Here is a 26,125-nt window from a genome sequence, read left to right on the forward strand (position 1 = left end):
AAAGAATTCAGGATCCTGCAAAAGTAAATAGCAAGGGCTTTTCTCATAGCTGTGCGACATGCCTATTAAATTGACGGCCGACCTGTCTTCCCTGCCTGGGGTACCTCAGTGCTGTCCACCCCCTGCCTAAGCAGGTGCTCTCCTGAGTGAACAAAAATCCTCTCCTACATCCTGACCTGATATGCTGATTGTTTTTCATCTCATAGACTAACAGACATATTGGAGCATGAGCTTTCGTGGGTGAATACCCACTTCGTAGGATGCATGCATAAGGTGCCACAGGACTCTGCTGCTTTTGCAGATCCAGACTAACACGGCTATCTCTGTGATACTTTTTCATCTCAGAAACTGTCCTCTCTTCAGGCAATGGGGAATGTGGTCTGGTGGTTTGAGCAGTATGGGAATCAGGAGTTACAGGTGCTAGTGTGAGCTTTGCCACTGACTGTCCATTTAATCTTGGTCAGATCCCTTCAAGTCTGCCCCCTGGGTTTTTCTATCTACCAAATGGAATAGTACCCATATTTGCCTAATATTTTGAAATCTGCAGCTGAAAGGGATGCTGGGTAGAGGAAAATAGATTTAGAGTTCTGTCAGCATGCTGAAGGGTTAATCTACACCAACCTACAACTAAAGGCTTTCAAGAAAAGATTTTAAGTGGTAGAGTTAAATATTTTCAAATTGTGTTTACTTTCATAAGTTTGGGGACTTCAGTGACTCCACAATCACACAAAGGCCTGATCTACATAAAAGTTATACTGGTTTATCTACAGATCTAATTTTATACTGAGTCAATGAAACTGGCGCAACTTTGTGTGTGGAAACTATCGGATTAAACCTGGTGTAAAGCATTTTGGCTTGTCAATAAATTTACAAATGCACGCTAAACCAACATAACCAGTTTGAAACCTATACAAGAGAGTTTACATACAAAAGCTGCACCAGTTTAACTGAACTGATTTAAATTAAACCAGTGCAATTTGTGTGGATACACAGATCTAAGGCTGATTTTGCCTATGGGGGTATCAATGTGGGAAGAAGGGAAAAGTGTGTGAATTCCCTAACAGGAATTGATTCACCCTAATGACCTAAAATGGAAAATTTCAGGCAAGAGGGCCTAGTCGAATGAATGGATATAAACTGGCCATCGGGAAGTTTAGGCTTGAAATTAGACGAAGGTTTCTAACCATCAGAGGGGTGAAGTTTTGGAACAGCCTTCCGAGGGAAACAGTGGGGGCAAAAGACCTCTCTGGCTTTAAGATGAAGCTTGATAAGTTTATGGAGGGGATGGTTTGATGGGATAAAGTGATTTTAGTCAATAGGTCAATAACGTGCCATAGCTGGTAATTAGCAACAATGGTCAATGATGGGATATTAAAAGTTACTACAGAGAACTTTTTCCAGAGGGTCTGGCTGGAGAATCTTGCCCGCATGCTCGGGGTTCAGCTGATTGCCATATTTGGGGTCGGGAAGGAATTTTCCTCCAGGGTAGATTGTCAGAGGCCCTGGAGGTTTTTCGCCTTCCTCCGCAGTATGGGGCAGGGGTCGCTTGCTGGAGGATTCTCAGCGATTTGAAGTCTTTAAATCTTGATTTGGGGACTTCAACAGCTGAGTCAAGGGAGAGAATTCTTCTGGGAGTGGGTGAGTCAGCTTTTGTGGCCCACATCCTGCGGGAGGTCAGACTAGATGATCATAATGGTCCCTTCTGACCTTAGAGTCTATGAGTCTTTCTACTAAGTCCAGCACACTGGTGGTATTCAACCAAAAAATAAGACTTTAATAGATCTACCAATCAAAATACCAGCCTCATTTGTTATTCCTGAAAACGAAGGTACTGGATACTAAAGAATATGTCTCTGTAGTAATTATTCCATACAAGGAAACCATTTGAAAGTCATCAATAATTATTTTTGGAGCAAATTCATCCATAAAATGTCTCAGAATCAAAAAACCTTTTTGGAGAGACAGTAATCAAATACAATTTATTGTTTTAACATAGTCTGTTACTCCAAAAGCCTGAATGTACTGATTTACTAATCTATGCAGATTATGAACTCATGATAGCATCCTGTGTATGTGTCATATCTATTTTTAAAACAGACATCCCCAGCGCCAAAGTTTACATTTGCCATGTTGTGAGTGCGAGCAGTGGACTAGAATGTAGCCTGCAGCACTTAACATAGGCAGAATAGTTCTAAGTGCTTCATCTTTTAGTTTTACTGTTTGTTTCTGTTTTATGCATGATGGTAGGAGGAACTGACAACCACCTTCAGTACGTAAGTCTTTTTCTGCCAACTTATTAAATAGTTCTCTTAATGTGGTTTTCCTGGAATGTTGAAATGTGTGAGGGTAGGTGGTTATGTATTTTAAAATTTATCTCGTCAACTTGTGTTGAAATACAAAATACAATTTGGGTTGGTGAAGTGTCATATTCTGCAACATCATCATGGGTTGAGACATCCCAACACACAAGTTCTGAGGCTGCAACTGGCCCATGAGTTTCTCAACTCCTGAAAACAGAATTTTTAAAGAATATCATGGCAAGATGTGATCCTACTATTCCTGTAACTGGTGGTTTACCATACTGATCCTGAACCACCAGTACTATTTTGCTTTCAGCACATAAACTGAGCTGCAGGGAAGGTCACAGGGGCAGGAATGTGGGACCTTTGCAATGCTAGATGACATCTCTCAAGCATGTCTCGCATTGATGCCTCTAAGAAGTATGGAGGAGGGCTCTAAATTATCAGTAATCTTCAAGAGATGTATCAAGCAGATTGTGCTATTAGAAATGAGGTGTTGGAACACACCGCCCATAGAATAGGAGAGGCTAATAAAACAGACTACTATGCACTATTTAGTAATACTGAACACTAGTAGCCAGCATTGTTGGGGAGAAGATGCAAAGCACGTTATAAATACAAAATAATGACACAAACTCCAAATGTTAAAAAAATTATATGTAAGTACAGTACAAAAAAGTTTCTTTATACAACTGTAATGCAATCTGGACCAAATGGCAAGAAAAATAACAAAAATATAAAAACTATTAGGTCTCAGTCCAAAGTTTTCCCTCTAGTACCAAATACCACAAGATACAGATTATACAAATGTTTACAAATTTTTAAATAAAAATACAATACATTAGGGTTTGTGTGTGTGGTTTTTTTTAAACTCTTCAAGAGTTTATCATGATACAGATGGCAAAGCTATAGCTGATTGATCCCCTTCTGTTCCTTTGATAGAGATCGGAGTATGTATCATTCACTACAGTGCTCTCCATTGTGGAGAGTTGGAAACAAACACAGTCAGGTGTTTTATGCCATTTCTTAGAATAGAGGCTTTGGTGGGGGTCCAGAAGCCCACTGAGATCTCTCTGCCCACCCCCACCTCCCTCAAATGCTGCTTGGGATTAGCCACATATTTTTGAGATGTGGATGCCTAGGTCTGAGGCCTGCGCCCAAATCTTCTATATGCTCTATAAGAGCCTTCTGTTTCACCTACCAACCCAGCCCTACCGACTGACCAACAAAGCAGCATTGAACTGGGAAGAGAGGAAGCCCTGCAAGACAACATTTACCATGTACGTGCGGCTGGGGAATACACAGTAGAGAGGATTGGGTGGAAGCTTCCCTCTACACATCTGAGGATTTGCTTAATCATGCCAGATTTAGAGCTCAGCCATATTGAGGTACAGCTCACTTCCAACTGCCATGGAAGAGAATCCAGAATTCAAAACAGAAGCAAAAGTGCCCTTCTTCTGCTACTTTAAAACCTATAAATTATAAGGGATGGGGAGGCTGGGGCCAGAATAAATGGGTCTCCATTTCAGCTTCCACCCAACATCCCTGGACACACTGTTCTTCACAAGGGCTTAACACTCTGTTGTCCCTATTCCCTCTTGCAGAGTCTATGCAGGCTACAACAGGAGCAGTTAATTCCTGTAGGGTGGGGGGTGAGCACAGCTGATTCATATTTTCCACACACAATTGGTGGAGGGAAGGCTTTTTTGTTTTTAAATTATATATATACACATATATATATATATATACACAGAAATATACAGGATAAATTAAAATCTATTACATATATTGGTAAAAGTTAAATACACCACGCATACACACGCACACTTATGTGAGAATCAAATGCTTTCCTGCAGCTCACTTTGGAGGAGAAGGAGCTCAGGTGGGATCTGTCCACTCAACCCATGTTCTGCTCAGCAAGAACCTCTTCAATCTTTAACATTAAGCACTGTCTCTAGATAATCCAGCAGCACCAGGAGGATTCCATAAATCTTATTCAATACTGCTGGTGAAAGGGATGATGGAATCAACACTCTTAGAAACAAAGTCCTCTACCCACAAAACAGGTACAGATGGGCAGAGGCAGTGCAAGTTTCTCCTACATATTGCCCTCTCCTCCCCACCAGGATGGTACAGCCCTGATCTGGAGAAATTAAGAGGGTGGTTCATTCTTCTCAGTCCATTCAATCTTTGGCCCTCTTCTGAGGTTGGCATTTAGTGTTGATGATGATGTAGGTACAAGTCCACAAGAAGAGTACAGATTCTTCACCATCTCCACAACTATTTTAACACAAACTACCAGCCAGTCAGCAGACAGTAACACTAATGACCTGGGGGTTGGAAGAAATGACCTAGAGATCAAAGCCTTTATCTTCCATCAGCCATCCAGTCCTCCCCCAAAGCAGTGCATTTCAATAGAAGTTAGAAAGAGGGCTGGTGATGAGTCCAGCGCTATTGCTTGGTCCAAAATAAACAAGCCTGTGGACTTGTCCATCAACAGACAGTCTGTGCTCAGGCCAATTCCCCAAAAAGGCTTCTCTGAATTTAAGGCTGATATATCAAAAGTTTTATGAACTCCAACCACGCAAAAACCTTCTGACTGGAGAATACATTGAGTAGGTCTCTTCCACCAACAGGAAAGGATTCGCTCAGCTTACGTCACAACTTTTCATAAAATTAATAGAAGTAAAATAGTTACAATCCTATGTATATACTATACAGATATAAAACTTTAAAACCCTACACACGGAGCCCTTAGAGAGTGCCGGTATAGTGCCTATGTACACAAGTCAGTAACGTGGAAGCAGGTACGTCCCAGGTCCTTTCCTGTCAGAGTCCAGGCATGATGTAGGCGATGTTGTCTAGTGTGTTTGACTGGAAAGAGAACATTTAATATTTTTAAAAAGAATGCCATGTGATCCCAAATCCTACAGAAACAATGATTCAGTGTAACAGAGCTGTGGGATGTGGAGATCTCCATCTTGTCAGACAATTTTCTACAGGGTGGGGTCAACCCCATTCTCTTGGAAGTTACCAGTACTGTTAGCTAATCTTCGGCATTTTGGAAATACAAGGAGACCTAGCTGAAAGATAGTCTCAGGCAATGAGAGCACAGTGGGGGCACCTGGAGGTAAGGGAAACACTCATAGTGCCTTATACTGCTTCTTCATCCCACCTGGCCAGTGCTAAGAGCAGTGTAGATGAATTGGGAAGCAATCAATCCATACCCAGCCCACATCCACCTGAGGGAAGCTCAGTGAGGAAGGGCCCAACCCAGGGTGATGGAAGTAATAGGGGAATCCAGGAGAAATGTCCTGCCTACACAAACTCATGAAAAACTCTGCTAGAATTTGTAATGTGAAAGTATGAAAAAAGGAAAATATTTCAGAAGGTGAGAGTGAAAGAAAGTTTGTCTGGGCTCCTGGATTTTCTTTGCAAATGCTGTTGGCAGCCTAAAGGACATTGCTGTGGTCCCCAGTATCTCAGCAAACATGTTCCAGCGACTCCACCTGTAGTGTCTATGACTGCAGCACACCAGTAATCACAGAGGTGTGGCTGGCTACCCAAAAAAAGCCTCAGACTTGAGGTGTGCAAATAATGGATTTTTCAGCTCTCTGGCAATTCCGGAAAAAAAAATTGAAAAGAAACTCATTTGGGATGGACCCAAAACAAATTTTTTCAGAATTTTCAGCAAATTGAAAAAAATTCATTTTCGGTCAAACAAAATATTTCATTCAATCCAAAACAAAATGCTTCATTTCAATGTCAATCATTTTTTAATGTTTGGGATTTTTTAAAATATAAAATTGAAGGATATTTAGAAAAAAGTCATTTCAAACTGAAAAATCAAAGCATTTAGTTTTGCAAATGTCAAAATGAAACATTTTGCTGCTTTCTGATTAAAAAAAAAAAAAAGAATAATTCAATACATTTGCAGAATGCTTTAGTGTTGCCAAATCTGCATCCTTTGCTGAAAAAGTTTTGGCTGATAAATTTCAGGTAGCAACATCTTCGATACACACTCCTGTTAATGAAGAACGAGGAACTGGAATCTTAGCTGTCTCTTGATCGGTTCTATAATTTAGCAGTGCCACCTACTCCCTGAAGAGATAAACAGCACCTTCCACGACACACAAGCCCTGCCAACTCTAGCTTACCATGAGGAAAGCATGTTTACTGATGTGGACAACTATCTAGATAGGAAACTAGCCTGGAACTACCAAACTAATTGCACTTGTGACCAGGTCTGAGCTCACATCTCCAGAAGTGAAAGATCAGTGCCTTAATCTACCTACAGCTCCCTAGTTCTTAACAGAAATAAAAAGAGGTTCCGGTTTCCAGCCCCATCAATGATGTGGAGAGGGAGTGCCAGTGCTCAGAATGCTTTTGGCAAAAGGGAGAGACTGAAGTCTAGGCTGCATTGTCCAACGGTTATATAGCCATAGCTTGAGCTGGCAGCACCTGGCTGACATACTAGGGAATGTGCCCATGGCCACTGTGGGAGTTTACAGCAGAAGCTGCCACACATTTTTTTTTTTTTTTTGGTTAGAGACCCCTTCCTGTGATGAGTCAGTGTCTGGGCCACCTCCCCCCCACCCCTCAACCAAGATCATTCACATCATGCCCTGGAACATTTGCCTTATCTTCCATTTTCTTCCCAAATATTTTTTTTCCTCCTCCTTGTCAGATTTGCTTTTCATCTAGTGTTTTCTGTGTACTTTACTGGTATGCTTTCTCCTTTTGATTCCAGTTTTTGCCCTCTCTCTCTTTTTCTCTGCCTTGGTCTTCTCCCCTACTTGGTGTTGTGACTTCTGTCCCTCTCTCTGCTTTCATGTTGTCACTTTGAGTTTGCCACCATGCTACACTGGTGCTGCAAGTTGCTTGCTGCCGAACGAGGGCTCACAATGAAGTGTTCAGGAATGGAGGAGAGAATATGTAGCTGTGAACCCAACAGCTGTAAGTAACAGACCACATGCCTCCCTTGCCTGGAGGAGTTTACCGACATCTTTTGAGGTGGCCACCCCCCACATAGGGAATCCTGGTCTTAAGAGTTAATTGCAGATTATTGGAATGATGTTTACACAATTACAGAAAAACGGAATGTGTATATATATATACCAGCTGGAGAGGGCCTTTTAATTCTTATGCAAACTTGGAGCTTATTAAGATGTCTGGCATGCACACAGTTGTTTTATTTGCTCCAGATTTACTGTTTCAGTCACTGAGAAACAGGAGCTGCAAGTACTGCAATAAATGGAATAAAGGTTAAGTTCCCTTGAAAGGTTAGCATCTCTGTATCTTTCACTGAAAATCTAATGCACAATATCCTTCAGCAGATATTACCAGTGAATTCCCCACACATAAATCCTTCTCATAGTAACAGTGCACTAGCAGAACTATTTATCCATCTGTGTAGCAGCAGAGGCTCACCAGTGTCACAAAGACATGCTAGTCAGGACTCCAGCTCTCTTTCCAGGGAGACTGAAATAAGAACCACAAGGAACTCACCAGAACTTGCTTAGGGCAGCCATTCAGCTCAGGTAGTTGTGTGGTCAGGCATGCTAAAGGGCCCAGGGCACAGATAATAGAATCTAGAAGTACTGACAAACTTCCTGATACAGCCACCATCCCCTGGAAGTAAGGAAGGAGAAAGGAATTGAATGGGTATAAGTAGTGGAGTCTACAATCCCATCACCACAAAAATCTATTCTCTCAAAGATACCACAAGTTCTCTCTTGCGCTTATCCACCAACCCCACTTCTCTATTGTTTGTATCATAACAAAGCCATGTGAGATACTTCATACACATATATCACTGACCCAAACAGTTTACAACAGGATCTCAATAGGCAATGTACAAATACAGGAAAAGGGTGGGAAACAACAGAAAACAAAGGCAGAGTACTGAAGTAAGTATATCTTCTTAGGTTCACAATTTTTTTGATTTAAAAAAATAATCATTTTTTATCATCTATTGCAATAATACTTATTTAAACCTCAACCCAGATCCAGAAATAGGAAGCATAGTGAAGAATATGGCCTCTCTGGGCTCAAGGAGCTAAGACTGTAGCTAGGCTTGCCCTAAGGCAGGGGTCGGCAACCTACGGCACACGTGCCAAACACGGCACGCGAGCCAATTCTGAATGGCACGCTGCTGCCCACTGAGAGGAGGAGGAGGGACGGAGGGGCCGGAATGCACCACGTTGTGCGAAGAAGTGGGGGAGGCGGAAGCTTGGCTGCCGCAGGATCAAGCTTCTGCCTCCTGCCCCTGCAGGGGAGAGTGGTGGGCGGGGTGGCTGAGTGGGGCGGGGGGCTGGGACCCCCTCCACACCGCTCTCCCCTGCGGGGGCAGGAGGCATAAGCTTGATCCTGCGGCAGCCAAGCTTCCCCCTTCCCCACTTCTTCACACAACATGGTGCATTCTGGCCCCTCCTCCTCCCCCCAGAGGAGCAGAGCCAAGCGGCAGCGTGCTCGGTGCTCAGGTGCTCTGTAGTGCAGGCAGAAAGTGGTAGGGACAGGCCTGGGGAAAGGGGGTGGAACAGGTCATATCCCTCCCAGCCCCCTGCCATGAGCCGCTCAGGGCAGGGGGCTGGGAGCACCCCCACAAGCCGAGCACCCCAGCCTTCTGCCCTGCACCTCCCCACCCCAACACACACCCATCCCTCTGCTCCCCCACAGCCCCCCCAGCCCTCTGCCCTGACCTCGAGTTGCCAACACCCAGCCTTCTGCCCTGCACTTCCACACACACCCCAGCCTCTGCTCTGACCTCAAGTCCCCACCCCAACACCCAGCCTTCTGCCCTGCACCTCCACACACACCCCAGCCCTCTGCCCTGAACCCCCCCACACCCCAGCCCTCTGCCCTGCACTTCCACACACCCCAGCCCTTTGCCCTGACCTCGAGTCCCCTGCCAACACCCAGCCCTGAACCCCCCACCCAGCGGGCTGAGCAGGCTGGCGGCGTAAGATCAGCATTTTAATTTAATTTTAAATGAAGCTTCTTAAACATTTTGAAAACCTTGTTACTTTACATACAACAATAGTTTAGTTATATAATATACACTTAGCGAGAGACCCCTTCTAAAAAAACGTTAAAATGTATTACTGGCACGCAAAACCTTAAATTAAAGTGAATAAATGAAGACTCAGCACACCACTTCTGAAAGGTTGCCAACCCCTGACCTAAGGTAACATAATTTTTGGAGTGGGGAATTACTTTTCCACATCCTACTGTGAAGGAAGAGGTTTTCACCTTTACAATGGCAGGAGCTAGTCCCCAGTACAAATATCCCAATTGGGACACTGGGGAAAAGCAGTTCAAATATGTTTGTTTTATTGGTGATAAAGCATGCAGGGTGCAGGACAGTGGGAGTGAGACTATACTGTTATCCATTAAACCCAATGCAGTTTAGAGTCCAGATTACACACATGCTATGTTGGGATTACATGTGAGATTCCCTGATTTGGTACTGGCTCTGTACCCACCTCTGTCTCTTGCAGCCGGTGTCCAATGAGGCTCAGAGATTCACCCAGCAACTGTAGATGTGCAGCTACATCAATGGGATCTGTATCAGGGGCTTTGGCTGGTGAGGAGGATAACACCACAGTGCTGGAGGGGGACTTCTTATGAGGTGAAAGCATACCTGCTAGGGAAGCTTAAAATAGATGGGTGGGTAAAAAAAAAAAAAATCTTGTTATCTCCTCTACTGACAAGTCTGTTTGGATTGTAAGCTCTTTGGGGTTGGGGTCTCTCTCATACTTATGCAAAGCACCAACCCCACTTCTTGACACTGTATTAATAACTAATATTAATGTAGAAGTGATGGGAGATTCTCTCATTAAACAGATGCTAAACTAACCATACCCTTTGTTTTTGTTAACTCCAGCCTCTAGCACATACCCAAACTTCTCTCCTGTTCCTTCTTGCTTTATATAATCCATCATCAATGTGCTGTACGAATGGTACCATCTTTATAGCTTAGGGCTGGACAGGATGCCCTTTTGAAACCTATGAACACCAATCTTCAGTCCTCTAGAGGGATCATTTTTGAGTAAGAGAATAATCAGACACCAAACTCATGGGGAAGGAGGAGGGAAAGAGCAGAAGGTGCTCTCTTTGTTCCCTAATGCACAGGTAATACTCTCCCCTTTCCCCAAAGACTTGAACAAATGGGGTGTGGCTATTACCTTTCACTTTTGGGGCACCCTCTGATGAGGATGCCTTCCTCTTCACTGTTGTGGCCTCTGCTTTATTCTGCTTATGCTGCAGATATTGAGCTTTCTGCTTCCAAACCTGCACAGAACACAGAAAGAAAAGCAGGATTCAAACCATTAGGCAAACCTGCTGCCATGATTTGGGAGATGGGGTGACTTCATGGATAGTTGATTGGCTAAACAATTCTCACAAGCAGAAACCAGACATTTTTGTTACTATGGGGCTGAAAGCACCCAATTCCCTTACTGCAGAGTGCTGCATATTTATTTGCCATACTGTAACACCCAGGGGCCCCACACTGCAAAAGCAATGCTGGCAGCATGAGAGGATCCAGGCAGCTAATTTAGATAATTTATTCTACAAAAAAATATATCCAGGGGCATACGTACCAGTTTATCCTTTTCAGGCAGCTGCTTCCATACTTCTGCCAGTTTTTTGCTCAACTCCCCAAAATCTAGGAGGAAAAGGAGAGGTAACAATAGAAGGGGAAAGTTTAATAAAAAAATCAAATATAACAATCAACCAAGAGAAGACAGTGGAAAGTCTGTATAAATACTGAAAGTTCAGGAAACTGACCCATGCGTATGCTGTTAGTGAAGAGCATGTACCACACTTGAACTACCCACGCTTGGAGACTATTTCCTATAGTTTCAACCTAAATAGAACAGGTAGATGCTGGGCACATACACCTGCACTGAGGAACATGTGTATACAGGAGGCTGCACAATATACTATCAGAGACAGTTTTGCAGTAAAAGGACGTTATCCAAATTCACAGTTGGGTTGAAACACCATGATATTAGATCATGGGAGCCTCTCCTTTTCACTTTGCTGCCTCTTATTTAAAGCATCCTGGCAGACTCTTTGCACTCCATCACCAATAGTGGATGTTGGGACAAAACAAGGATATGCCCTGGTAACCAATCTGACTGGACTGTCCCAGTGACAGATGTATATGAACAGAAGAGGAGTCTAGGTTATTCTCTTACCTATCCCTGGATGTTCAGCCACAATGGTCACGCGATATTCCTTACAGAACACTTGGTAGGCAGACATGTTCTTCTTCTTTGGCTAATCACAAGGAGAAAAGAAAACATGGAAGATTTTTAATTATACTGAGACCTATTTAAATTTAAGGACAATCTGTGTTACTCCTGCAAGAGCTCTGCCAATGTATTTCATTCCTGACCTGAGGCAACCCCCGCTATTCTGGTTCAGGATCAACATCCAGTTCTGCTGCCACACCTCAATTTTGACACACAGCACCACTTCTTATTCCATTCCTAGAGCAATGTCTACCACATGAGCGAGGGGTCCAATTCCTCTGCTAGAGTACACATGCTTGCACTAGCCATCATTGAGTTAGTGTGAGTATAAATAGCAGCATGGCCTCGGTAGCACAGATAGCAGCAATGGAGGCACGGCTGAGCTGCACCGAGTACACCCCAAGCTCGTGGTGTAGATGAAGCCTAGGACGTCATATAGATCTTTCAATTCAACTCAATCCTGACAAACAGTACCCTCTCTTATTCCAGTCCTAGGATTTCTACAGGAGTAAGACACTAGCAGTACAGCAACTGTGGTGGCAGAGGCAGTTGCCAATCTGTGCTCAGAGAAATCCTACATGTAATCTTAGAGCCTATTTTACAGAGTGAGGCTGGTTATGGGCTGGTTCACTTGGGTTATTCCTACTTAATTCTTGACACAATCCAGCTCACTCTATGTCCAATCTGTCATCTTTCCCATCTTACACTACAAGATGACATTGCTCTAATTACTGCCACACCACTCGTACTGAGTCAAAAGTTTTCCCCACTTGCAGTTTTATAGCCATGGACACCTGATGTTCTAGACTCTCAGCATAGGATCGAACTGGGAATGTGGTCCCTCTACGAGATTAATAGCTTTTTTTCCTTTCATTTAGGAGATAATGGACAAATACTTCAACTTCAGCATAGAGTTGTTTTCCCTTGCAATATTTTACCAGATCAGTGACCACTCTGATCCAGTAGCCTGCCTGAGAATAGCCAGAATCAGATGCTTCAGAAAAAGGTGCGAGAAACTGCAAAATGGGCAATTATGGTATAAGTTGTTAAAAGAAGTTTCTTACTTCTCCTTTTAGATAAAGTTAGAGGATGGTTTATGCCCTGAAGCATGGTTGTGTGTATCGCATGATAACTGATGTTCTGCAAAAATGTTTCAACAGTGAAACAATTAATGTTGATACTTAATTTTTCTTCTTTAGGTTTCAGGGTTAACAACCATTTGACAGGGACAGGATGACTCATGCCTCTAAGACCGACTGTTTCAGTTTTTATTTGATTCACATTTTGAAGATTATTTTCATAACAATGAGAGCTGGAAATTTTTTTTTTTTTAAACAAAAGCTCAGCTTCTGGAACAATGGCAATGGTTCTGTGGCTAATTCTGCAGCCAAAATTCAGGGTGTCTTATCCAGTGTTACCCAATGGCACAGCCTCTTAGACATCACAATTTCTGCTACCTATTTATCTGCTACTACTCTTTACCTTTTCTTTATCCTTTTCTGCTTTCTCAGCTTTTTCCTTCTCCTTCTCTTCTTTTTTCTTTTTCTTCTCACTTTGTCCATCTGTGTGAAAAACAGGAGGTGGGGGGGGAGGCACAGGAAGGACAAATGGAGTGCTGGGTGGAGGGGGTGGCGGTGGTGTCACCATAACTTCTGCTACTGCTACAGAGGCAGAGAGTCCAGAACTCTTCTTAGACTTGGAATGCTTCTTCTCCTTATGTTTCTCCTTGTCCTTTTTTTTCTTGCTTTTCTTTGACTTCTTCTTCTTCTTGATCTCCCGGTAGGAGTCATCTATCACCAGCTCTCCGGCCTCCAGTTCCCCACCAGATGATGAACCTGATTCCAGGGGTGGCTCCATACTTGAAAGGTCATATTCACTCCCATGACCTTCTGAGAACAGGGAGGTGTCAGGGCCAAATCCTTCGGGGACTGGCGGTGGATGTGGGTCTGGCAGTGGCTTGTGCTTCTTCCGAGCTGATTTCAGGAAGCTTTGAAGCTCATGACCCAGGAGGAATGAGCCTTGTTCATCTCGACCTGATTTCTTGGAGGATTTTTTTGCAGCTGTTGGTGGTGAAGAGTATGGAAATGACTCCTCGTCTACTGTGCTGCCCCCCTTCTCTTTAGGTGAAAGGATGAGCTTCATCTTCAAGCCATCAGGCTCACGCAGGGTCAGTGTCTCTGTGTTTACATAGAGCGGCTTCATCTTTTTGGATTTGTGGAAGCTGCCATCATCCAGTGAGAGCTCTCCACTGCTACCACTCAGTTTCTTCTTATGGTGCTCCTTCTTGCTCTCTGAATAGCCAGTGGCAGCAAAGGAAGAGAAGGATGATTTTTCAGATGTCTTTTTTGAGGGCTTGGAGCCCGTGGCAAGAGGTGAAGTGATAGCCTTAAGAAGATCCATGGCTGTGTCAGAAGAGGTTGGGCTTGAGACTGCTTTTTTCTTCTTCTTTGATGGCAACTCCAAAGGTGAAAGGTCTGAAAAAGACCAAAATAAATCAAACTGAGGGGAGACCCTATGTAACATATCTCCTCCTATGCCGGCTTGAAGAAGAGGGGTTCAGAGTCCCCCAGTATTCCTGGTGATCAGGGCTAAATGGCCACCTTTCTGGCTTAGAGAAATCCTCTGAATCTTATTGCAAGGAAGACTGGCACTAGGCTGGTCACAAGAAACAAGGCTACAGAGAAACAGAAGCTGTGGGCTTCTGGTTAGTTATGAGTATGAACTGTTAGGATAATTCTGTGTTCATATTAAACTCAGAGCCTGGTTTGACCATCCCATGACACGAATATACTGTGACTGAAAATTCAGAGGAGCCAGTATTACCTTAAGTATTATTAGTATTGTTATTATTATTTGTACTATGGTAGCACCAAGGAGCCCCAGTCAAGGACCAGGACCCCATTGTGCTAGACACTGCATAACCAGAACAAAAAGGAAGTCCCAGTCCCAAAGAGTTTACAATCGAAGAAAATCCATAGCTTGATCTTTCAGAGAGAAAAAACAAGCACAAAAGCCACATAGAGAGATGTGCAGTATTGCCAACTTTGAGAAATCAAAAATCATGAGTCGGACCTCAAAAATCATGAGATTGTCCCCAAAAATCACGAGATTTTTAAAAAAAGATTATATTGCGTTTTTAGGTTAGTCGCTTGATTTTTGCACTCCTGCCCATCCCCAGGATGTGATCATGTGATTCATGTGACAATTAGTGTTGCCCACTCTCCCACATGTACTGGATAAGGGGATTTTGGCCCCTGCTGCAGGAACTCTCATCCCCACATCTGCTTGTCTCCTACCCAGCAATTAATCCTGTCCTCCAGTTCCCATCATCAACAACCCATCACTTCAGCCCCCCTACCCCATGACACCATACTCAGTTCACCCTCCCAGCACTCACCCCATCTGCTCAGAGCCTACCATCAATACAGACCGCCCCCCATTGCATCAGCCCCCAACCTCCTCACTTCAGCCCCCCCCCGCAGCCCCCAGGCCATAGTTAGCCCTCTCAGTCTCACCTCTGCTCCCAGCCAGCAGCTGCTGCTCTCCGGCTGCCCAGCTCTGAAGGCAGCACCACCGTCAGCAGCAGCACAGAAGCAAGGGTGGCAATACCGCGATTCTCGTACAATAACCTTGAGACCCCCCCGCCACAGTTCCCCTTTGGGTCAGAACCCCTACAGTTACAACACTGTGAAATTTCAGATATTTAAATATCTGAAATAATGAAATTTACAATTTTAAAAATCTTATGACCATGAAATTGACCAAAATGGACAGTAAATTTGGTAGGGCCCTACCGATCAGCCTTCCTGCCCCATAGCATCAATCCTGCATGCTTCCTATCCTCACCTCCGTAGAAGAACTCATCAGAGGAATGCTTCCTCTTCTTTTTATGAGATTCTGTCCCCAAGAAGAAGAGGTCACTGTCCTGGAATCAGAAAAGAAAAGGAGCTGAAAAACCAGTAGGAAACAAAAACAAATTCATACTGGCTCTTGATACAGATAATTCTGGAAACCACTCTTGTCACTAAATACATCAGTGGTGGGCAACCTATGGCCCATCAGGGTAATCCGCTGGCGGGCCATGAGACAGTTTGTTTACATTGACCGTCTACAGCAGGGGTGGGCAAACTTTTTGGCCCGAGGGCCACATCAGGGTTGCGAAACTGTATGGCGGACCTCCCCAAACAGCCTGGCCCCTGCCCCCTGACTGCCCCCCTCAGAACTCCCGACCCATCCAACCCCCCCGCTCCTTGTCCCCTGACCACCCCCTCCGAGGACCCCACCCCCTCTCCAACCCCCCCCCGCTCCCCTGACAGCCCCTTCCCCCCCGGAATCCCACACCTATCCAACCGCCCCTGCTCCCTGTCCTCTGACTGCCCCCCGGAACCTCCTGCCCCTTATCCAACCCCCTCACCCCCACCCCCTTACCATGCCGCTCACAGCCGCACAGCCAAGCCGGAACCAGCCACGCCACCCAGAGCGCTGGCAGCCCGGCGAGCTGAGGCTGCGGAGGAGGGGGGACAGCAGGGGAGGAGCCAGGGACTAGACTCCCCGGCTGGGAGTTCAGGGGCCGGGCAGGACGGTCCCGCGGGCCGGGTGTGGCCTGCGGGCTGTAGTTTGGCCACCTCTGGTCCACAAGCACGGCTGCCTACAGCTCCCAGTGGCCGCGGTTCGCCGTTCCCGGCCAATGGGAGCTGCGGAAAAGGCCGCAGGTTGCCCACCACTGAAATACATTCTCTGTGTATTGACCATTCTGAAGTTTGGGGATTCCATTTGAGTGGTGGAAAATAAAAAAAAGAGTGGAAAACAATTTTGTCCACACTTGCAAAGGTCTTAACCATCCCAATCTTAAACTAGTCATCTCTGAACTGGCAAAAGGCAGCAGAAATTTCAGCTCAAAGTGGTTACTATAAGGTTTCAGTATTAACACCTCTAGGTGATGACTAGGGCAGTTCACATCTCTCAGAGCTACCATTTCAGGCTGCCTGCAGAATCAGGAGGATAACAGTGCATCACTTTATGTTCTGTTCATAGTCTGTAGATTATCTATGCAACCATAAGGTCTAGAATTTTGTTTTTTATATGAAAGTTTACAATTCCTGCTCTCCCATGCCTCTGGGGGCTGGGGGAGGATCTCCCCACTCATCCATCCTGAGGCCACAAATCACAGATAATAACTGGGCCTACCTCTCAGAATTAATCAATACCACTTTTTGAAGGACTGTATGCTGCCAATGAGTGATGTGAAGCACTCCCTCTGCTTTCCATAGTCCGTCACTTGCCATTTTTACAAAAGGAAAACAGCAAATTCACCCACCCCAATCCCAGCAGAAGATTTTAAGTCAGCATTTCTCAAACTGGGTTCCGCAGGCCCCACTGATCAACTCCTCCCTCTCCCTCCCAGCGCCTCCTGCATGCCGGGGAACAACTGTTTCCCAGCGTGCAGGAGGCGCTGAGAGGGAGGGGGAGGAGCAGGGATGGGGCGCACTCGGGGGAGGGGGCGGAAAGAGACGGGGAAGAGAAGGGGCGGGGTGGAGTGGGGGTGGGGCCCAGGGCTAAGTGAGGGTTTGGGGGTCTGCGAAAATTTTTAAATCAAAATGGGGATCCTCGGGTTGCTCAAGTTTGAGAACCGCTGTTTTAAGTGCATTTTCTCACCTTCAACCTTTTCTTTGAGGTCTTTCTGACCTGAGCTGCTATTTCCTCCTCTTCCCGCAGCAAATCCTTGTAAGAGCGTTTTTTCTCTCGCTGGGTTCTACCTGCTGCCAGCCCCACGTCGTCAATGCTTCGGTCACCCTCTAAGCACTCTAGCATTTGTGAGTGTGGTGAGAAAGGGAAGGATTGAGATACCCAATTAAGGAACAATGGAAGCAACTTCATTCTGCATAAAACGCAACACAATCACACAGGCTAAAGTTGAAGCAGACTGATGTACAAAAAACAAAAAAAGAATACTGGGGACTAGAAATTAGTGTGCTGTGCTGCCCCAACTGCAAGGAAAAGGCTCAGTGCCGTACAGTACCCTACAAGAGATCAAGGTTCAATTCCTAGTCTTGGTTTCTTTCTCCCCAGAGACAAAAGGAGCTGGGGATGCTGCTGAGACTAAAACCAGGGTCTAGAGATTACTATGTTGTTGTGAAGGAGATTTAAATTCTATTCCCATTCCTGTTCTATGGAGTTGACAGGGACAATAAATGCTGCAAGGGCAGAGTTCAGTAATGAAGGTGTTAGCAGTCTGAAATGCCACCTGTGAAACCCATTTTCTAGTCCCAGTATCTCACTTCCTGACACCACGAGAGACTTGGAATGCTGCAGAAACCCAGCCTGATGCCCTAGGGCTTCGCATTCTGTACTGCCATGCAGGAGACCGGCTTCCTTTCCCACTCTCTCAACTCCATGGGCTTGCAGGGGCTGTAGAGGGTACCCTTTTTGAACACCCTCTCAGATTATGAAGCAGTCATACCTTCTTTTTTCTTGGAGTCATCATAAGCCATGGCGGTCCTGCAGGAGCCTGAGAATGTGTTGCCACGTCTGGGCTCCTTCCCCCGTTCCCGTCTACAGGACAAGGTCTAAGAAACAGAGAATGAGAATAACCCTCCCATAAAGTGGAATCATAATGGAGAAAAGGGAACTTCCCATTGGGAACTGAATGGAGACTCACAGGAAGAAAGTGGCAGAGGGAAAGCAAGGAAGTGTGCCTCCTTGTCTGCTCATGCTCACGCTTAAGGGATGGGAGGATTGGTAGAGAAAGATCAAACTTCAGGGTAGTTTGCTTTAGCTGATTCACATGTTAAAAGTTTGGAGGGATTGCTTGATTTTACAGGGAGATAACAAGGATCTCCTCTTCCTCGTGAAACCTCAAATTGGTAACATCATGCCATTTATTTCAATAAAATGTAAAATGAGTGATCAAATGGCTTGTTTTAGCTTCCATGTTGACACAAACAATTAAAACAGAGTTGGTGTTATGATCCTTTCTTGTCAGCATTGTTGCAAAGAGTGGGGTCTTTAGAGACAAATGCTAAACCCCTGAATCTTGGATGAAGAATTTGGGGTGGAGCGAGAGAAGACCCCAGCTGGATACCAGTCCTGTGCAATGTCCAATGACCTTAGATCTACTACATTAATTGGAGATTTGGGGGCAGAGGTGTGCATCTTTTCTGAAATTCTTGCATTCCCCCACCCTGCTACTTTAGCAATTCTGATGGCCAATTTGGGAGAGGAAGTAGAAGGAAAAAAGCACTCCCTTTTCCTAGGGATTCTGCAGCACTCCCAGCCTCTGGCAGCTCAGGAAGTTCCATGTCTCTCCTGACTGAGTCATTCTATCTTAGGGATCCTTGTGCAGGTAAGAGGTTGCACCTTTTGTCATTGTGGAATAGCTGGATTCAGATTATCTCACAGAAAACAACTTGTGTTCTTCAGTCAGAGACCAGCTTCTTGGCAGAAGTGCAACTTTTAAAACCAAGTAATCCTTCCAGGGATTATCCAGTTCTCACCTGGCTGAAGTTACTTTTTTTTTTTCCATCTGTGAATAAGAGACCAAGCAGACGGTTTTCTGACTGGCTGAGACACAAACATGACACCATACTGGTGTTAAGGGTTTAAACTCTTTGGGGTAGGGAACTTGTTTTGTGTGTGTTTTGTAAAGCTCTCCATATACCTACAGGCTTTAGAAACAATTGGTTGACACTATAATATAAATACATATTCATGCTTTACTGGTTTCAAAAAAAAAAAAAGAAACCCACAAACCCACCACCACTCTACACCCACCACTACCACCCCAACTAAGTAGGAAACATTTTTGTTACAATTCGCATGGAGTAGCGGTTAATGTGCATTCATTTTAATATTTTAGAAAAATCATCCACCTCAGAAATTAAAAAAAAAAACAATATTACTAAAATGTGAACAATGCCATTGGCAGACATGGCATAAGAACTTAAGAACGGCCATACTGGGTCAGACCAAAGGTCCATCTAGCCCAGTATCCTATCTTCCAAAAGTGGCCAATGCCAGGTGCCCCAGAGGGAATGAACAGAACAGGTAATCAAGTGATCCTTTCCTTGTCGCTCCTTCCCAGCTTCTAGCAAACAGAGGCTAGGGACACCATTCCTGCCCATCCTAGTGATCAGCCATTGATGGAACTATCCTCCACGAATGTATCTAGTTCTTTCTTGAACCCTGTTATAGTCTTGGGCTTCACAACATCCTCTGGTAAATAGTTCCACAGGTTGACTGTGCATTGTGTGAAGAAATACTTCCTTTTGTTTGTTTTAAACCTGCTGCCTATTAATTTCATTTGGTGACCCCTAGTTCTTGTGTTATGAGGAGTAAATAACACATCCTTATTTACTTTCTCCACACTGGTCACGATTTTATAGACCTCAATCATATCCCCCCCCCTTAGTCGTCTTTTCCAAGCTGAATAGTCCCAGTCTTATTAATCTTTCCTCATACAGAAGCCGTTCCATACCCCTAATCATTTTTGTTGCCCTTTTCTGTACCTTTTCTAAGTCCAATATATCTTTTTTGAGATGGGGTGACCAGATCTGCATGCAGTATTCAAGATGTGGGAGTACCATGGATTTCTATAGAGGCAATATGATATTTTTTGTCTTATTATCTATCCCTTTCCTAATGATGCCCAACATGCTCTGTTCACCTTTTTGACTGCCACTGCACACTGAGTGGATGTTTTCAGAGAACTATCCACAATGACTCCAAGATCCTTTTCTTGAGTGGTAACAGCTAATTCAGACCCCATCATTTTATACGTATAATTGGGATTGTGTTTTCCAATGTGCATTACTTTGCATTTATCAACATTGAATTTCATCTGCCATTTTGTTGCCCACTCACCTAGTTTTGAGAGATCCTTTTGTAGCTCTTCGCAGTCTGCCTGGGACTTAACTATCTTGAGTAGTTTTGGATCATCTGCAAATTTTTCCACCTCACTGTTTACCCCTTTTTCCAGATCATTTATGAATATGTTGACTAGGACTGGTCCCAGTACAGACCGCTGGGGGACACCACTATTTAACTCTCTCCATTCTGAAAACCCATAATTTATTCCTACTCTTTGTTTTCCATCTTTTAACCAGTTAACAATCCATGAGAGGACCTTCCCTCTTATCCCATGACAGCTTACTTTGCTTAAGAGTCATTGGTAAGGGACCTTGTCAAAGGCTTTCTGAAAATCTAAGTACACTATATCCACTGGATTCCCCTTGTCCACATGCTTGTTGATCCCCTCAAAGAATTCTAGATTGGTGAGGCATGATTTCCCTTTATAAAAAACATGTTGACTCTTCCCCAACAAATTATGTTCATCTATGTGTCTGACAATTTTGTTCTTAGTTTCAACCAGTTTGCCCGGTACTGAAGTCAGGCTTACTAGCCTGTAATTGCTGGGATCACTTCTGGAGCCCTTTTTAAAAACTGGCATCACATTAGCTATCCTCCAAGCACTTAGTACAGAAGCTGATTTAAATGACAAGTTACAGACTATAGTTAGTAGTTCTGCAATTTCACATTTGAGTTCCTTTAGAACTCGAGTGAATGCCATCTGGTCCCGGTGACTTATTACTGTTTAGTTTATCAATTTATTCCAAAACCTCCTCTGATGACACCTCACTCAGGGACAGTTCCTCAGATTTGTCACCTAAAAAGAATGGCTGAGGTTTGGGAATCTCCCTCACATCCTCAGCTGTGAAGACCAATGCAATTAATTTTGTTTCTCCGCAATGGCCTGATCGTCCTTGAGTGCTCCTTTAGCATCTCGATCACCCAGTGGCCCCACTGGTTGTTTAGCAGGCTTCCTGCTTCTGATGTACTTAAAAAAATTTTGTTGCTGTTATTTTTCTCTTTGGCTAGCTGGTCTTCAAATTCTTTTTTGGCCTTCTTAATTTTATTTTTATACTTCATTTGCCAGAGTTTATGCTCCTTTCTATTTTCCTCACTAGGATTTAACTTCCACTTTTTAAAGGATGCCTTTTTGCCTCTCACTGCTTCTTTTACTTTGCTGTTTAGCCATGGTACCACTTTTTTGGTTCTCTTACTATGTTTTTTAATGTGGGGTATACATTTAAGTTGAGCTTCTATTATGATATCTTTAAAAAGTTTACATGCAGCTTGCAGGGATTTCACTTTTGCGCTGTACCTTTTAATTTCTGTTTCACCCACTTCCTCATTTTTGTGCAGTCCCCCTTTCTGAAATTAAATGCTAGTGTTGGGCTGCTCTGGTGTTTTCCCCACCACAGCGATGTTTCATTTAATTATATTATGGTCACTATTACCAAGCGGTCCAGTTATATTCACCTCCTGGACCAGACCCTGTGCTTCACTTAGGCCTAAATCAAGAATTGCATCTCCTCTTGTGGATTCCAGGACTAGCAGCTCCAAGAAGTAGTCATTTAAGGTGTCAAGAAACTTTATCTCTGCATCCGATCCTGAGGTGACATGTACTCAGTTAATACGGGGATGGTTGAAATCCCCATTAGTATTGAGTTCTTTATTTTAATAGCCTCTCTAATCTCCCTGAGCATTTCACAGTCACTATCACCATCCTGGTCAGGTGGTGGGTAATATATCCCTACTGCTATGTTCTTGGCATTTCACACACACAATTTATTTAACACCACAGCACAGCCCTTTACAGAAAAATAAAAATAAGACAGATCCCTTCCCCGCAATGAGCTTACAATGTTAAGGGCCAGATCTTGCAAACACTACAAGGTACAACGTTTATTTCTGTGATCTGTTCCATTGACTTCAATGGGACCACTCACGATAGTAGGCACTATACTTGATCGTAAATGTTTATAGGATCAACACCTAACATAGATACAGCTCATCAAGAGACAACAGAGATGGTGGGGTGTGATGGGAAAGATGAGGGTAACACCAAGAAGAAACAGATTTGTGTATGGTTATGCGCATACCTTATTAGTCCCATTAAAAAAATTAGGGAAAGGAAGAGACAAGATTAGAGGTTAGAAGACAAGATCCCTGCCCAGAAGGGCTCACAAACTAAGCCCCTGATCCTGCAAAACATGTGCTTAACTTTATGTACAAGTAGTCCTATGGACTTCGATGGGACACGAACACGTAGTGCTGAAGGTGTGGGGGGCCTTGGGTCCCTATTCTCCAAACCTTTCTCATGCGAAGAGTCCAACTGAAGCCCACCTGTGCGACTGAGGACCTCTTATGCACCTAATGGCTGCAGCATCAGGCCCTCACTCAGACAACACAATGAATTCACAGCAGCCCACGGGGGCGGAGGGGAAAGGTGTAAGGAACAATGAGGACAACAGAAGCCTCCAGGGCAGCACCCTGCCCTAGGCAGAGCCCAGTGCCTTCTCTCCCTTCCTGCACAACTGTGTGTGCTGTGCCCCTGTGGCTGTGCTCCAAGGCGCAGGGAGGCGATTGCCTTGCAGGATTATTGCCATTAGCACAGTTTCAGTGGCCGCGTGCAGAGACCCAGCGCTGTCACCGCAGCAGCGCCCCCTGCAGTTCCGTGGGGCAACACAGTAACCAGCGCGAGCGCGCGCCCTGCCGGCAGCCCTCGCACCTGCCCCCAGCGCTGTCCGTTCGGCGCCCACTGCGCATGCGCACTACCCTTCCCTCCGGGGCTTCGCGCGCGCCCCCTCGCTTTCCCGCCTCCTCGATTTGAACCAGCCCGGCCCTTCACCGGCCCTTGCCCGCGTCTCCTCTCACCCCGGCGGGCTCCAGCCTCGCTCCAGCCCGCGGCTCTGCCCCTAGAGCAGGCCCCGGGGTCCCAAGCGGCGGCGACCCAGGCCGGAGGCGGGAGCAGCTTGCCGCGCGGCGGCCCCGCTCAGGGAGAGGGGGCTCCGCGGAGGCTTCACTCTGGTCCGCCGCTTCCCGCCTCGCCTCCGCCGGTGCCTGCGGCCGCCATCTTCGAATGGGAAAAGAGACGCCCGCCCGGCGCCCAGGGAGAGCCAGCCGAGCGCCGAGCGCCTCCAACGCAGGAGGCAGGCAGGGCACTCGGCCTGTAGCGGAACGCCGAGCCGATCGATCGCCAGGCCCGCTGCTAGAATCCTCGGGCCCAGTATAGCAGAGGGCGGGGCGCAGCTGGGGCCTTGTCTTGTGCGCCCCCGCCCCGGGCTGGTGCGTCACCTGGTTTACTTGCACCCCTCCCCCAGCTCCTGGTTCTTCACCTGGTGTACGTGCGCACACCCCTCGCTCTCACACACGACACCCCCACACCCACCCCGGGCTGGTGCTTCACCTGATGTACTTATACTCCCCACCAGCTCCTGGTTCATCATCGAGATCGAGGGTCTCAGCCTTTTTCTTTCTGAACCCCACCCCCATGCTATAAAAACTTCCCGCTTCACCAATACGGCCAGAACAACTGTTTTTCTGCATATAAAAGGCAGGGCCAGCATTGGGAGGTAGCAAGCAGGGAAATTGTCTGGGGCCCCACGAAGCTAAGTGCTTCAGACCTGGGTGGCAGGGCTTGGAACCCCAGGCTTCAGCCCCATGCGGTGGGGCTTTGGCTTTCTGCCCTGGGCCACAGCAAGTCTACTGTTGGCCCTGCTTGGTGGACCCCTGAAACCTGCGCAGGGCCTGCCACTGGGCTGGACCCCTGGTTGAGAGCCACTGACCTAGAGTACATGCACTTCCAATATCTCCTAGTCCATTAGCTAGTGTACACACACCCTGTCCCCAACAGCTCCTGGTCCATCACCTAGTGTACACACACTGCTCCCCCTCCCCAATCACCTGGTCCATTCTCTAGTGTACACACCTCTCCCACCCCCAGGTCTTGGTCCATAACCTAGTGTGTGTGTGTATACCTCTCTCTCTCTCTCACACACAGCCACCTTCTGGTTCATCACCCACTGTACATGCACCACCTCAGCTCTGTTCACTGTAATACACCTCCTTTTCTCCAAACTCAAGACTGCAGGGACATGGCCTCCACCCACCTCTCATCCCTCTTTTGAGGCAGAGTTGTTCCTGTGTGCAGTGCAGATTAGTTGCTGGCCAGGCAGGGCTCCTGCTACATTAACACTGCCTTAGGATGCTGATTAGAAGCCAACACTACTTAAAAATGGTTCTAATCACAGCAGAGAGGTGGTCCCACACACAGGTCCTCCAGGATTCCATCAGTAGTGGTGCATGATGGAGCTGGGACTCTCCCCTGCCCTTAGAAAGCTATAAGCACTTGACCGAGCTTCACATTCAAAACTTCTGCATGAGAGAGCATGATACGAGTCACCTCCTACACAAAACATTTGTCCTAGCAGGAAAAGCATACCCTCCCCAGCTCTCCTACCAGAGCTCCATATAGGAATTTTCTCTAATTCTTACCTCCACCCTCATTTTCTCTAAGTAGTCTGCTGCAGCCTTCCTTTATATAGCTTCCAGCCGGCAGTCACATGATGATACTTACTCAGAGGCCTTCTTGATCATGTGCTCTGTGCAGAGACTACAATTCCCAGCAACCCTTGGGCTTAAAGAGGCTATGTCCTATATAGACATGCTGGATGCACCTGCACTTAGGGTTGGTCTACACTAGGGGAGGGGGTCGATGTAAGATACGCAACTTCAGCTACGGGAATAGCGTAGCTGAAGTCGACGTATCATATTTCGACTTACCTCGGGTCCTCACAGCGCGGGATCAACGGCCGCGGCTCCCCCGTTGACTCCGCTACCGCCGCTCACCCTGGTGGAATTCCAGAATCAACGGGCGCGTGTTCGGGGATCGATATATCGCGTCTAGACGAGACGTGATATATCGATCCCCGATAGATCGATTACTACCTGCCGATTCGGTGGGTAGTCTGGACGTACCTTTACAGACCAGAACTGTGTTAGTCACCCCTTCACTTTTAGGTTCTAATCCAAGCACATTACTATTTATTTGTATTATGATAGTGTCTAGAGATCAGGGGTCTCACTGTACTACACTATTCAAACACATAGTAAGAGCTAATCCTTGCTCTGAAGACATTTAAGCATTACTCCCAGGGGAATTCTGTGCCAAAAAAATTAAAATTCTGCACACAATATTTTAAAATTCTGCATATTTTATTTGTCAAAATAACACAATATAATCATGCCAATTTCAATTATTTTGGTAATTTATTTCAAAATACCTGTCGGACAACAAAAAAGATTCAGGAAATACCACCTTTACTTCTGTGCTGCTGGTGGTGGTGGCGCTACCTTCAGAGCTGGGCACCTGGCCAGCAGCTGCCACTCTCCACTCTGTCTTCAGAGCTGGGCGACTGGAGACCAGGTTTCATGGGGGAGACCAGGTTTTACGGTCTGTGGCACAACTTTCACGGCCGCAAATTTGATGGATCCCTAAATATAAGAGGGAGGATGGCGCCACTAGGGTCAGATGAGGAAAAACTGGAAAAAGGAAGCATTTTGATGGAAATCACAAATTCTGTGTGATTCTGTGGAGAACATTAATTCTGTGCAAACTCTGCATTGCGCAGTGGTGCAGAATTCTAGCAGGAGTAAAGCATGTACATAACTTTCCTCATCTGAGCCGGAGTAATCCCACTGAAGTGATTGCAGAATTGGGGCCTT

The 26,125-nt window shown here is 45.6% G+C and overlaps 1 protein-coding gene across 5 annotated transcripts; it reads right to left on the minus strand.

Annotated features, from left to right (window-relative positions):
* Window positions 1–4,988: 4,988 nt before the first annotated feature.
* HMGXB4 (HMG-box containing 4) lies at window positions 4,989–25,018 on the minus strand. Of its 5 annotated transcripts, none has more exons than XM_005300816.3 (11): window positions 24,896–25,018; window positions 18,021–18,126; window positions 17,216–17,364; window positions 15,407–15,485; window positions 13,043–14,034; window positions 11,504–11,585; window positions 10,904–10,968; window positions 10,487–10,592; window positions 9,785–9,954; window positions 7,809–7,931; window positions 4,989–5,174 (listed from the first exon to the last, which is right to left on the minus strand). In XM_005300816.3, the coding sequence occupies exons 1-11, from the start codon at window positions 24,905–24,907 to the stop codon at window positions 5,130–5,132; spliced, it is 1,929 nt and encodes a 642-aa protein (XP_005300873.1). In that variant the 5' UTR covers window positions 24,908–25,018; the 3' UTR covers window positions 4,989–5,129. The 5 variants fall into 5 exon arrangements, with proteins under 5 accessions (XP_005300873.1, XP_005300874.1, XP_065420539.1 ...); XM_005300817.5 differs by lacking the exon at window positions 24,896–25,018 and adding an exon at window positions 23,276–23,632; XM_065564467.1 differs by lacking the exon at window positions 18,021–18,126 and having other exon boundaries at window positions 24,896–24,998.
* Window positions 25,019–26,125: the final 1,107 nt, after the last annotated feature.

The sequence above is a fragment of the Chrysemys picta genome, chromosome 1 (genome assembly GCF_011386835.1).
Source record: "Chrysemys picta bellii isolate R12L10 chromosome 1, ASM1138683v2, whole genome shotgun sequence".
Lineage (NCBI taxonomy): Eukaryota > Metazoa > Chordata > Testudines > Emydidae > Chrysemys > Chrysemys picta.

What these genes read in the sequence shown, in the direction of transcription:
- HMGXB4 (XM_005300816.3), bottom strand. An exon ending in CCTCAAAGAAAAGGTTGAAG is followed by an intron (nt 15,486 to 17,215) that starts GTGAGAAAATGC and finishes TTCTGATTCCAG; the next exon opens with GACAGTGACCTCTTCTTCTT. An exon ending in ACCGGCTGCAAGAGACAGAG is followed by an intron (nt 7,932 to 9,784) that starts GTGGGTACAGAG and finishes CCTTACTTCCAG; the next exon opens with GGGATGGTGGCTGTATCAGG.